The 13397-nt window shown below is 58.3% G+C and overlaps 1 protein-coding gene across 10 annotated transcripts in view; it reads left to right on the top strand.

The window, feature by feature from the left end:
• PTPRS (protein tyrosine phosphatase, receptor type S) overlaps positions 1–13397 on the top strand; it is a 165842-nt gene that overhangs the window by 125368 nt on the left and 27077 nt on the right. For 3 of the 10 annotated variants that reach the window (XM_025196479.1, XM_025196484.1, XM_025196485.1), the window contains 9 exons: positions 2050–2640; positions 3317–3417; positions 3949–4202; positions 5059–5140; positions 5387–5602; positions 7750–7907; positions 8975–8986; positions 10954–11066; positions 13302–13349. In XM_025196479.1, the coding sequence (XP_025052264.1) occupies positions 2050–2640; positions 3317–3417; positions 3949–4202; positions 5059–5140; positions 5387–5602; positions 7750–7907; positions 8975–8986; positions 10954–11066; positions 13302–13349 (1575 nt within the window). The remainder of the gene's footprint in view (positions 1–2049; positions 2641–3316; positions 3418–3948; positions 4203–5058; positions 5141–5386; positions 5603–7749; positions 7908–8974; positions 8987–10953; positions 11067–13301; positions 13350–13397) is intronic. The other 7 variants (XM_025196480.1, XM_025196481.1, XM_025196488.1 and 4 more) reach the window with 5 other exon arrangements.

A 13397-nucleotide genomic window follows, 5' to 3' on the forward strand; every position in this document is an offset into this window, starting at 1 on the left:
TGCTCCCAAATTATATTTGTTGTGCAAATGTAATATTTCCAGGCCCAGCTGATTATAGTCACATTTGTGATAAAAACAGAGACATAAAGGTAATGGCATTGTTTTTCTCTGTAATAACATTGTGCTTCTTAAGTGTTTCCAAAGGAGGTTTTCCCAATTGCATTCACCACTCATTCTCCACCAGTTTAAAATGAATAAAACATGCATTACAGGCAGCCCCCATCTGTGTGCTTGGATGTCAGGTTTGCTGCAACCAGTCAAGGAGACTTCCCTGGTGTCCCCTGCCTGCCCAGGTCCCTAAGATACAGGTGTATCGATGTAGAGCTTCATGGTTTTATTACATCTCTACTGGAATTATACATATTGAGTGTATATTGCCATTTTATAGAAGCAGGACTGGCTGCTGTGGGTCCCCTGCTTTCATTCGCGACACGTAGGGTGCGTGTGCACCCCCCGAGACTGGCCGTGCCCCCCTGGAAGCAAAGTGCCGGTGGAAGTGCACTTCCGGCTCGGCAATCTGCCGCTGGGGGACCTCCCCTGCCCCCGGTCGGCAATCTGGTGCCCCCCCAGACTTGGGAGGCACCAGTCGCCCATGCCTGCTTTACCTGCAGCAGGTCAGGGTGTCAGGTCTGTGTTATCAGGGTCGATGGTCATCTTTCGTGGTGTTTTACACTAAGGTCATACACAAATGCACACGGAGGTGTCTGCCCCTGCCCCCTCCAGCTGACGGTGCAAGCGGCAGAGCAGCTTTCCCACGCTCACCTGCAGGCCCCGGTCAGGCTGACTTCAGAGTTGGCTTGTATTTTTGGACAGCCCCAATTCCCTTCCCTTCTGCCTTCTCTCCTCCTCCCCCGGCCAGCCCGGAGAGAGAAGGAAATTAGATCTTTAATAGAGTGGAGTGAGTAGAAACGATGCAGGAGCTGGTGGAATTAATGCCCTCGCCGCTCTGGCTCCAGCACCCCCCGGGCCTGCATACGCAATCGAAACCGCGGCCATGAGCAGCTGCGACCGTGAGCTCATTTAGCATTCCTCGGCACCTCCGAACTCCCGCAATATCCCTGACCCATGCCGGTCCGACGGGTTGCGTACAGTGGGAGCCGGACGGGCATCAGCAGCCTCGTGATGTCCTGCCTTTCCTTCTGGAGGGGAGAAGGAGCAGGCTGGGCTCTGCTGCCAGGCTTCGCTTGCCCCCAGCTCTCTGCTCCCAGCTGGGTGATCGCACGGCTGCCAGCTCCCTTCAGCTGGCCCTATGCCGGCCGCTCGGGACCCCGGGCTGTTCAGGAGCACAGCTTTCCTCGCCGTCATTACTTCACCCTCAGCAGCTCTGCACTTCCCAGTTGGCTCCAGTCTGCTCCAGCCCTGTTTTCCTGCACGAACCGCGCTCTCCTTACCGGCTGGCGCATGGGGGAAAGGCTGGGCAGGAGGTAGGACTCTGGGCTCTTTCTTCCCGGCCGTAGGGAGCCAGCGTGGTCCAGGGGCTAGAGCAGGCCACTGGGCATTGAGACGCTGGGGTCCACTCTGGGCCCTGCTGCCAGCTGATTTTGCAGCCATTCCCACCGAAAGTTTCTGGGAGGAAGGAGTGATACACAGGTCCAGTCCTGTGCATCTGAATCTAGCGTTGGAATAACACCGAGCACTTTGAACCCACGCGGCTGAGCAGACATCAGCCCGCTCGCCCGTGGTGGGGAGCGTGGAGTAACTGTCTTGCTGTGGCGATATGGGGACACTAAGGTACGGCGCAGTTCAGGCCGGCGTTGGCCAAACGCTGACTTTGGGACTCTATCCTTTGAGACCTGACTTCCAGAAAGTGCCACCATTTCAGGAGTTGTCACTGGAGCTAGAGGCACCCCGGCCCCCAAAGCTGCCCAGTTGGGCACCCAAAACATCAGTGAGCAGCATTGGCCTGAAGCCACCCAGCAAATGAGCGGCAGGACCCCCTCGTGCCGCCTCTGTGGGGTCTGCCCTGCAGCTCTGCCATGCAGGTCCCCCTGCCCCATGCAAAAACTAGCACAGCACTGATGGTCTCTTTTCTATTCTCCTTTCTCCCAGTTCCAGGGAAGCCAATCCTGTCTGTGCACCAGACTCAGGAGAACGCTCTCCTGGTGAAGTGGGAGCCCCCCTTGGAGGCAGAGGGCCAGGTGATGGGCTACCGGCTGCAGTTTGGGCGCCAGGACATCGCCCCCCTAGCGACTTTGGAGTTCGCGGCCCAGGAGGATAAGTACACCGCCGTCAACATCCACAAAGGCGCCACGTACGTGTTCAAGTTGGCCGTGAAAAGCCGGGCTGGCTTTGGGGAGGAAGCCGTGCAGGAGCTCACCATCCCGGAAGACATCCCCAAGGGTTACCCCCAAATCCTCGAGGCGAGCAACATCTCCTCCATGTCGGTCCAGTTCGGCTGGCTCCCTCCCGTGCTGGCCGAGAGGAACGGCGCCATCGTCAAGTATACCGTGGCCTACTGGGAAGCCGGTTCCCCCAGTAACCTGTTGGAAAAAGACCTGCCCCCCTCCCCAGAGAACTCGTACACCCTCAACGGCCTCAAACCCAACACCGCCTACGATGTTAAAATCCGTGCTCACACCAGTAAAGGCCCCGGGCCGTACAGCCCAACCGTCCAGTATCGGACGTTCCAGCTGGACCAAGGTAGGACTTACCGGTTTCTCCTCTCTCTCTCTCTATCTCCATGTAACCGGGGCTGGTGCCAGGAGGCAGAGAGCTGGAGAGGTCAAGCCAACCTCAGACAGGCTTTGTGAGTAAACGCAAAGCGCTTGGTTTCACGCTGAGTCCCTAAGCTCCTCTCTGCCTTCACCAGGTAAGTCCCTTTTACCGCTTTCTTCCAAGTTAAGTCCGGACGCTCTTGACTGGCACCCGGGCGGACCAGTCGCTACCACAGGTGGGAAGAGCCTTTTCTTCAGCTTTTGCGAGCCGCCTAAAAACACAAAAAGACCACACACAAAAATAAAATTAAAAAGACCAAAGCCAAAAGCCGAACGAAACCCGGGATGGGTCTCCTCCTCGACTGAGCATGCTCAGAAAGCCAGCGCCTCGTTCTCCGCAGCAGCCACTCAGACACGTAGCGCGTTTGCTAGGCGCGGGCAGGGGCCCTCCCTCGCCCCTCCCCAGGTTAGGTTAGGGCAGGGGGCGCTGGGCTGGGCGACCCCCGAGCAAAGTGTGCAGGAGGGAGCAGACCCTTCTGTTCCCTGAGTCGGTGCCGCTACCCCGAGGGTGGCGCCTCTGCTGTCAGCCTCTGATATCCCGCCTCTGTCTCTGCCCCATCCTCCCTTCCTCTTCTCTTCCCTCCCTCCGCACTTTCTTCCAGCAGTTTTGCCCAAAAACTTCAAGGTGAAGCTGGTGACGAAGACGTCCGTCCTCCTCAGCTGGGAGTTCCCCGAGAACTACAACTCTCCCGTCACCTACAAGGCAAGCGGGTCTGGCGGGTGCCCCCCCTTTGGCCCTTCTCCCCGGGCCCGTAGTGCTGCCAACATTACCATTCGTGGCTGGTGTTTTCAAGGTTAAGTCTAAGGGGAAGCCCTGCCACGTCCCTGGGAAGCGACGCCTGCGGTTCAGGACAAACCCCAGTCCTGAAGGCATGCCGAGACCCCAGCTGCGTCTCCGGCTTGGGACTTGGCATGTCCTGGGTGTCGGGCTATGGGCTGCAGCTCTCGCGTCCCATTGAGGGCTGCAAAATCGATAGAACGTTTTTGGCAGTGATACGGACGGGCACCATCAGTGCACGCAGCGCGTTTGCTGTTGCTCCTGTTCCTGCCCAGGCGGGGGGGCTTGCAGCAGAGCAGCAGGGAGCATCCCCTTGCCGTGCTGTGCGCTGCGCTTCCTTTGTAGCGTCGTGAGGTGGCTGCCAGACTCCTCGTGTCACAAAAAAGAGAGCGGTTGACTTGTGTTGTGTGGCCTCGCTCACGGTATCGCGGCTGTCCCTTCCCTCCCCGCTCTTAGATCCAGTACAACGAGGATAGCATCAAAGTGGAAGGCCACACCACCAAGAAGCTCATCACCAACCTGAAGCCCCGCACCTTCTACAACTTCGTCCTGACCAACCAGGGCAACAGCATGGGCGGCCTGCAGCAGAACGTGGCGGCCTGGACCGCCTCCGACATCCTGACCAAGAAGCCCGAGGTGACCCACCGGGCCGACATCGATGGCAGTGTGGTGGTGATCCTGCCGGACGTGAAGACCACAGTGCCTGTCCAGTAGGTTCCTCCGGAGCGATTTTAAGTTTGTTGTTATAAATTAAGCTTCTTATTGCACTTTTATAATTGTGTGCAACACCTCTTGCTACAGCGACCTTGCTGCATGGCTCTGGGTACAGCACGGGCGCTGGCAGAATGAGCGTTTCTCGCCCAGCCACCCACAGTGCCTCCATCCCGGTGTGAAGGAGCCACCTCCCAGGGCCAAGAGACAGGCTTCGCCCTCTGTGACTCGTTTCATCCTGGGCTATTCCCCCACGTGCCCAGGACGAAGCACCAGCTCATTTACCAGAGGCCCATCCCTGGACAGGGCAATGACTTCTGGTCACTGGAAACCAAGCTGATGACCTAGATCTGGCAAAATTAGTGTCCCATTGTCCAGTCTCCTCCCCGCCCCTCTGTATCTTATAGACTTCACTTTGCCAGTTCGCTCCCCTTGCTGCACCCTGAACTCCTGCACCGGGAGGTGGGTAAGGCCCAGGATGCGAGTGCAGTGTCTGGATCTGCTGCCGATTCGCTGCGATTGGGGCAACTCACTTAATCTCCCTGTGTCCCAGTTTCCTCAACTGTGAAATGGGGATAATTACTCCTTCCTCCTACACTGCATGTGTTTGATGGTCGTTGCGTTTCTCCAAGGGTCTCGTAACACAAGGGTCCTCATAAAGGACAAAGCTGAGGCTTCTGCTATTCCCAGGCATCAGGAGCAGACAGCCTGCCACAGTGGCCCCAAGTGCAAGGTGCCAGAGCGGGTATCAGCTCCACGGGCCACCCTGCAAGAGCACAGCACGACTCCCGGGAGGGCTGTTCTCTCCCTTTCCTTCCGTGACTCATTCTTGTGCCTCCCTTTCATGCCTCTCAGGGCTTACTACATCGTAGTGGTGCCTCTGAAGAAATCCCGCGGCAATCCCATGAGCAGCCCTGAGGAGATGGACCTGGAGGAGGTGAGTGCTTGGCCAGCTCTCACGCAAGTGCGCAGCGAGGTGGCTGTGGCGTCTCGGCCCCACGTAATGCACCGCTTGCCAACCTGGGGTGGATCAGTCCGGTGCCCAGAGGGAGGGCGAGGATGAACCCAAGGCAGGCAGTGCCAGTCTGTTCGGTACTGGGCGGTTCGGTTCCCTGCGGTCCCATCAGTATTGTACGCGCCGAAGGCTTTCTGTCTCAGCCGCCACTTCCCTTTGCTTTCCCAGCTCGTGCAGAACATCTCCCGGGTTCAGCGCCGCAGCCTGCGCCACTCCCGGCACCTGGAGGTCGCCAAGCCGTACATCGCCGCCCGGTTCCGCGTGCTGCCCTCCCACTTCCTCCTGGGGGACATGAAGCATTACGACAACTTTGAAAACAAAGCCCTGGAAGCCGGGCAGAGATACGTCGTCTTCATCCTAGCCGTCCTCCAGGACTATGAGGCGGTAAGTGCTGAGCTCTCCTTCTTTCCCTGTCCCAGGTGCCAGTGGCCCTGCTCCCTGGTCACCAACCAGGGTTGGCTCTGAGTATGTGCGTACCTTGCCGGCCAGCCTGGGACCCTGGAGCCCTTGTTGAGGTGCTCAGCAACCATCTGCCTGGGACTCCTTTAAAAAAAAGGCACCAAATTTAAATCCACCTCCAAAATTTGTGAGCACAGGTGCGAACATACACAGCCCATATCTGTGCACTGCAGCCGGCCGGTGCGAGTCGGGGCCTGAGAGTGCAATGCTCTCACCTTTCACGAGCCTGCTTTTGGCGGTGGCTTTTCCATGCTTGGGCGCCTGCTTTGCAACCAGAACTGGAGGATGCTGAAATATCAGCTAAGATGCACCCCATCCATGGACCCTTACAAATAACAACACCCAGAGGAAAGTGCCCCCATGCCCAGCGAGGGCAGCAGACTCAGTCCGAGGGGGAAACCACTGGGCTGTAGGGGCAATCGTCCTACGGGGCAGTGATTTGAGTGGCAAGGAACAGGCTTGGCTCTGGCCTTCCACGAGCAATTCCTTCCAGCATTCACGTACCTCTCCCCTGCTGCAAAGCAGCAGCATCTAAGACTGCGCGGCTCTAAATCCCCCTGTGGAATTGTAGCAGGAAGTTATTGAAATAATTTTTTTCAGAGGGGTTTTTGCAAATAAATATTTAGATGTCTCTTCGATATTAAGGGATTAGGCCGACACGCCTGTGAATGGATTTCCCAATCGGATTACTCCCGCTTGCAGTAATTTCTGCTTTAAGAACAAGGTACAGCAGATTTGCTCACAATGCACTGAAAGAGCGGCAGGCTTCTGTGTTCCCCTGGGCGGCAGCGTCCCGCTTGTGGCAGCGGCGTGGAGCAGAGGGGATTTGCCGTAAGCAGCCTGCTCTGGTGCAGTGCACACGAGGATCAGAGCCACGGGCCCCCGAGGTTTCAGCCTGCCTTAGTAACCTTGGGCAGGTCTCTTCCCCATCTGCTTAATGTCATAGCACCCCTCCTTCACGGCGGGGCAGGCCGGGCACATTTGGGAAGGTGCAAGGAGAGCGGACACTGTTGTGCTGGCATGAGGGGTTTCCTGCACCGGGGGGGGCGGGATTTTTGTCATGTCAGACCCTGTGCGGAGGCCCGAGACCGGCTCAGAGGCTGCTGCTGCATCCGTAGTTCAGGGTTGTCCAGCTTCTCGGGAGCCAGGGACTGCTCGCCATGCAGGCCGCACACCATGGGGTTGGCCCCCTTCTACCTTGCAGCCCGGCTGCCCTGTGTGCAGCTTTATTCTGCTCCCGGCCAGGTGTGCCGCCTGGGCAGCTTCCCCCTTTGCTGTCAGATACAGCACAGCAGCTCAGCACCCTTCAAGCACACCTAGCCCCCGCACGGCTGCACGCACAGCAAAGCCCCCTGGTCCCCTCCCAGACGGGGACCTCGAGAGCCTGGCTGCCTCTGCACCTGGAGCACGGAGAGGAGTGGTGGCCAGGCAGGAGCCCATCCTCGTGGGCGGGCAGGTGGACATACCGCTGTATGTAGTGTATGCGCGGACCTCGGCCATCCAGCCAGAGGGAAGTGGGTGCGCTGGGCTCCTGGGTAAGGAAGGCAGCTCCTGCTGGGCTGAGACACAGCAGCGATTCGCTGCACTCGGGAGCGTGGCCCAGGGCTGGGCGGAGGGAAAGGGAAGGGAGAAGTGCCCCGCTGTATTCATTAGTCGAGCCATGTCTGAGCGTTAATTCTCATTTGAATCCGTTCCCCTCCCCTGGTGCCATGTAACCCCAGCTGAGCATGGAGTAGCAGAGGAAGGCAGGGATGGGGAATCACTGGGATGTCACGAGGTGGAGACCTTTGACAGCAGGTGTTTGCAAGCCACCGTCAAAGCTCCCCCTCTGAAACACCGGGCGCCAGCCAGCGTCCCCGCGAGGACACTGCATGAGCTGTGGGTCTGGCCCAGCCTGGCTGTTCATGGGAATGGGGTATCCCAGAGCTCCCTCTGACTTGGCGCCCGCCCCTGCCCCTGGACAGCACCGGGTGCTGCAGAGGGAGGTGCAAGGGCTCTGACTCCTCTTCCAGCTTTTCCACTGGGAATCCCAAATCCCTGAGTCCCATTTTCTGACCCTTCGTGTCTTCCAGACATTCGCAGCCAGTCCTTTCTCCGACGTGATCCAGCTGGACAACCCCGACCCGCAGCCGATCATCGACGGGGAGGAGGGGCTGATATGGGTCATCGGGCCGGTCCTGGCCGTGGTCTTCATCATCTGCATTGTCATTGCCATCCTGCTCTATAAAAAGTAAGGGAGGCTTCTCACTCGGCTCCCTTGCCCGAGCCACGGGGGCTAAAGCCACGACCTGCCCACTTGGGCCAGAGTTGCTAGGCTGAGGGCACCCCCTCGATCAGAGCCACAGCGCACAGCCGTGGGGAAAGGAGAGGGAAAAAGGAGGGCCTGGGGGGCGTAGGAGACTGGTCAAGTAGTTACGGACCTCCACCTGGTTCCACCTCAAGGTGAGAGTCAGTATTGCTGCGTCTCTCTGCCAGGTCAGTGGTGTAGATGGCATGTGTTTGGCTGGTCTCAGCCCATTTCCTTGGGCCCCAGCTGCTTAACCCACACACTGACGGGGGGGGCGGAAAGGAGCGCCCTGCTCCCACGAGTAAATAGTTGCCAGCAGTTGGGCGGATATCCGTCCTGCAGGCGCGCTGATCAGGCTGTTGCTGAGGTCAGGATTACAAGGAGAAGACCAACGTGCCTTTGAAAGCTGCCCTTTTCCTTTCTTGCTGCCTGATGCAGCCAGTTGCCAGAACAGCTCATAGGCACAGGTCGGCAAGCCCCAGCCCAGGCTTTGCTTATCTGCACCCCAGCGCTCGGCTCAGGATCAGGAAACCCTAGGTCTGGCTCCACCATGTGCGACGCTTGCAGAGGGCAGAGGAGTGTGAATTGTGAGGGAAGGACTGGAGAGCAAGCAAGCAGAGCAGGCTGGGGACGGGGAGGTGGCAGCAGCTGCATCAGATCAAGGCCCACGGGGACGCTGCTGGGTTGGAGGCTTCACCGAGCAGAGGCTGGGCACCGTGCAGCCATGCTCTGATTGTCATCCCTGTGCTTGTCTGTACCCCAAGGGGTGTCCTCGACTCCTGCTGGGAGGCACACGCTTTACCCCGAGTGCGTGCGAAATGCCCCGGGGCAGCTGGGGCACTCGGGAGTCCCCTCTCGGGTCCATTAGAGACAGCGCGAGATGGAGATCTCTGCTCGTCCGTGTGGGTCATCAGAGGTAGAGCTGCGTGACTGGTTCTGCTGCCTCTGCAGCTCCTTTCTAACCCAAACGTTTGTCTTTTCTTCCCTCTACTTGCTGCTTCCCTGGACAGCAAGCCAGACAGGTAAGAGCGCCAAGTTTGGCATCTGCTTCCATCTCCCCTGCGCTGGGCTGGCTGTGTGTCTGGGCCAAGGTCCCTGCCTGCGCGATGAGCCTCTGTCAGTTTAGTGCCTGCTCCCGGGTGTCCTGCGGGACATCCGAGATCCAGATAGCCCGAGAGCAGGGAAGGCAGACAGCCAGAAGGAAGGGCCAGCGCCTTCCTCGCCCCGTAGCATAACGAGCCCGTCTTTGGGCGGGAGGACGGTGACAGCAGACAGCTTGGGTTGTAATCAGAGCGGAGTGCGGGCTGTCTCCGCACAGACTTTCTCAGCCTCTAGCATATTGGAAGCTGGATCTGGCCAGCCAAGCTGTCCTCATCCCGGTGTGGAAGCGATGCCTGCTCCCTCCGCCAGGCCCTCCGCAGAGTTTGTTTACAGCTCAGACTCCTCTCCAACTGTTTCCGAGGCTGGGAGAGTTTTCACCAGAAGCAACCGGCAGGTTCAGCCAGCGAACCATGAACGGCAGCAAAAAACGGCGCTCCTTCCAAGCTGCAAAGTGCTGGAGTCCTCCAACGGTGCTCCGTGCAGAGCCGGCGGAGCCCCTGGCAGGGTCTCCCACTAGCAAGGACATTAAGAAACAGCGCAAAATGGCATGAAATGCTCCACGCTGCATGTGGGTAACTGTTGCAGCTGAAGGCAGATTATGGGGGGCACCTGCCCGATCCAGACTGAGAAGGACGGTGTCCATGAGGAGGTGCTGCTGGAAGTTAGGTTAGGTTATGACATGCCCGAGAGCCTCTGTTTGCAGTGCAAGCTGCCAGACAACCAGCTCTCAGCTCTTGGAGCCGTGGGGTAGAGGAGTGCGTGCCTTGCAAATGCTGCCCTTGCCTCCAGTCCCTTGGGCTTAAAATGCACGGGCCCAAACTGGAACGGGTCTGCATGCAGAGTGACCGCGGCTTCACTTGGGGCACGTCCTGCCGGGAAGCTGCTGTGCAGCGATCTGCAGCGCAGTTTTACACGGCACTAGCTACTCGGGGCCGAGTCCCAGGTGGATGCTCCTAGGGCAGGATCAGTGCGAGGTGCCTCGTTCCACTTTCAAAGTCCTGCTCGGAGAGTGCACGTGGGCGCTGGGTAATCCAAGCCCTACTTGACTGCATGCAGCGTCCCTATGAAAGCAAGCCTTTAAGCCACGATTTTAAACTCGTGTAGGAAAACCAGCGCAAAACGCTGCGTGAATATTCTTATTCTGGTCTAAGACTCGAGCCCTAAAGCCGTCATTTTAAGCCAGAGTATTTAAACCAGTGCAAAAGGCTGTGTGAATGGGTCTGAGACCTGCCTATTTCAGTTTGGTTTAACCCAACTTCTAATCAAGCCTGGTGAAATCCGGTCTCGGTGTGCCCAGACAGCCACGTGGTTTCAAGTTGCACTTTTTAGGTAAGGCAAGGCAGCTTCTTTGTGTGCCCGAGCTCTTAGTATGTCCACGCTGGCCAGGGGTAACACCCGCTTCGTGAAAGCGGTACAGTTGTGTGTGTAGACAAGGCTCCCGTATGCCTGGTGGAGTGCAAGACGTGGCCTCTATAACTCGCTGTGTGAGCGCGTGTACTTGCACTCCAGGAGCCGAGCAGAAAGTGTGGCTAATGAGGGCTTTGGGATACAGCCTGCATATCATACTGAGCTTGTCAGACCCGTCTGCACGAGGGGCAGCTTTCAGGAGGTTGCTCTTGGCTTGAAGGGCGAGCACGGTGGGTGCTGCACGCTCGCCGACTTCAGCATTGGTGCCCATTGCACGACTGTCCCTTACACCCATTATCGGACCTGGTCTGTCACCCCAAGCTCCCTCCACTCAAGAGTCGGCTGCACTGAACGCAGCCTCCCTTGAGAGCTGCCCCCCAGCCCCAGGGCTGCGCGCGGCCGGGTGGCTGGAGTCTGTCATGAGGCTGGACGGGCCCCATGCTAAGAGGCTTCTGGCTTTGTTGTGTTTTTTTCTTTAAAGCAAACGGAAGGATTCGGAGCCGCGGACGAAATGCCTCTTGAACAACGCTGAGATCACCCCTCACCACCCCAAGGACCCCGTGGAGATGAGACGCATCAACTTCCAGACGCCAGGTAACCGGCTGCACACCGGCCTCCCACGCTCGGACACCTGGAGCTGCCCTTGTCGCGATCCCTCCCTGCCTGCATACCTACCAGCTGTCGCAGTGCTGCCTCTGCTGGGAACCGGCGCTAGCCTAGGCCGTTGCGGAGGAGTCTCTCGGGCCTCATCTGTGCTAAGTTGTGAGCGCTGCAAGAAATACCAGCTTGGAGCCCCGCTCGGGGGCAACGTGCTGCATCCTTACCCAGCAGCCGTGCTGTACAGGACGGTGGCTGATGGCTAGAACAAGGCCTTTCGCTGAGGTCTGGCGCAGTCCAGGTTAGACAGGCACCCGCAGACACCGATGCTGCCACCTTCCCTAACCTCGCGCCCCAACACAGTGCCTCTGAGAGGCCCAGCAGGATTCGCACAATGTCCTGGTCCACGGTGGCGCTGTTGGAAATGGCGCTTCTCTATGAACAGAAGCAGAACTGGGGCAACCAGCTGTTCCCTGCAAGCAGTGCCTCCTCACTTGGTGTAGATCCCCTCTGCGGGCGCACCCTGCTCTCCTTCCCCCCCTAGTAATACACTTAATACCTGCCAGAGCAGCACCTTGCACTCTCCTTCTACCCCCACGCGGTCCTGTAGACATGCATGCGTTAGCTGCCTGCATGGCACCTCTGCAAGCCTGCCCTGACAGGTGCCCGGCAAAGACGCATCCTCACCCAGAGACACCCCCAGCACCTCTGCACGCTGCCCAGCGTCTGGGCGCTTCACGCTGGAGGAGGTGGAAAGGAATTTGTTGTGCTTTTGGGGCTGGTTGTCCTTTTTGGCCGTGCTGTGCTTGCTAGTACTGTTTCTGCAGCGCCCCCTCCATCTCCTGCCTGTCTCTGTCGTTAGGGCTGCCTGAGCTTTCTCTCCCGGAAGTTGGTAGGTCCCCAGGGGCTGGGAGTTGCAGATAGGGCCCATGGGTAGCCTTCCTGGCCACGTACTCTCAGCAGCTCAGACTGTGCCTGAATAAAGGCTAAATCTCACACTGGGAAGCGGGGGCAAGAGGTGTATCCCAGCCCGAGGGGTCTGAGCACAGGCAGAGTCTCTGTCCCCCGCTGTGGGGTCAGTGGAGCGACTCCGGGGGTGCCACCCTGGTACCACCCTGCCCTTTTGATGGTGCAGGGATCCAGGCCGAGTCCTCCTCCAGCTGCAGATGGAGCCCAGGGACAGCGAAGCGAACGCAGGGGCCGACGGCTCTGCCTGCCAGGTCGCCCGTTGTCTGAGCAGCTTGCTCAGGGGAGGCCCCGTTGCAACTCTCCAGCAAGTTAATTTTCGTCGAAGGAGCCGTCGCCCGGCGCCTGCTGGCGAAACTGGCTTTGGGGGCAAGGCTCAGGTTGGGCTGATCGAAAGAAAAGCCGCGGTTGTGCTGGAGGGATGGGTCCGGCCCTAGGGTAGCCCGGTGGGAACCAGCTCAGCTGCCCCATGGAAGAGAGGCATTGGGGGCATCAAGTGCCCCAAAGCCCATCTGAAAACTGAGCAAATGCACTAGAAGTACTCGTGCCTGCAGTTAGTTGCATCTCGGTCTGAGCCAGGCAGCGGGGGTGAGCTCCCCTAGGGTGGAGGGTGATAGCCGAGGGGCTAGTTCTGACCCTTGCCGGGCGGCAGGTGTCACAGAAAAGCACTTCCCATCTCTAAGTGCCGCGTAGGTCACTGAGCGTTTCCCATTAGCCGCTGCTGGGTTGGTCCTGCCAGGCCACTCGCTGTCCTGTCTGCTCGACTTTAAAACGTCCGGAGCCACGATGCTTCCAGCCCTTCCCCTGGGGAGACCCTTACGCGGCCAAAGAGAGCCCCGTGGTCGCGAGTTTATCCTGGTAGTCCGCTGACAACCTGGGCAGGCTTCTCAAGGGAGTCGGGCACCCAGCTCCTACTGGATTTCAATGCGGGGGCTCCCTTTAAAAATCCTAACCCGGTGTTGGTTGATGGAGGGAGAGCGGCCCTCCAGGCACCCTGCCGCAGCTTGAAATGCAGCAAAAGCCTCCAGAGAATAGCAAGGCTCCGGCGGTCTCCGGGAGCCGGGCAGCGGGGGTGTAAGCGGGGGGCTGGGGGGGAAAAGCAGCAGCTGCCCGTGGCCCTGCCCCTGCCTGATCAGCACAAAAAATAACTTTTCATTTCCTCTTAAATTTATGTTGGTTTTTGTTTTGTTTTTTTTAGTTTTATTAGCATGAACTTTTGGAAAAGAGTGTATTTTTATTTCTTTATTTTTTTACTGTTTTCTGCAGATTCTGGTCTGAGCAGCCCTCTCAGTGACCCTGAGTTTGACTTTGAAAGTTAGTTCCTGTGTGTGTTTTTGTTCCCGTTGGTTTCATTTTTTTTTT

Source organism: Alligator sinensis, unplaced genomic scaffold (genome assembly GCF_000455745.1).
Source record: "Alligator sinensis unplaced genomic scaffold, ASM45574v1 scaffold1295_1, whole genome shotgun sequence".
Lineage (NCBI taxonomy): Eukaryota > Metazoa > Chordata > Crocodylia > Alligatoridae > Alligator > Alligator sinensis.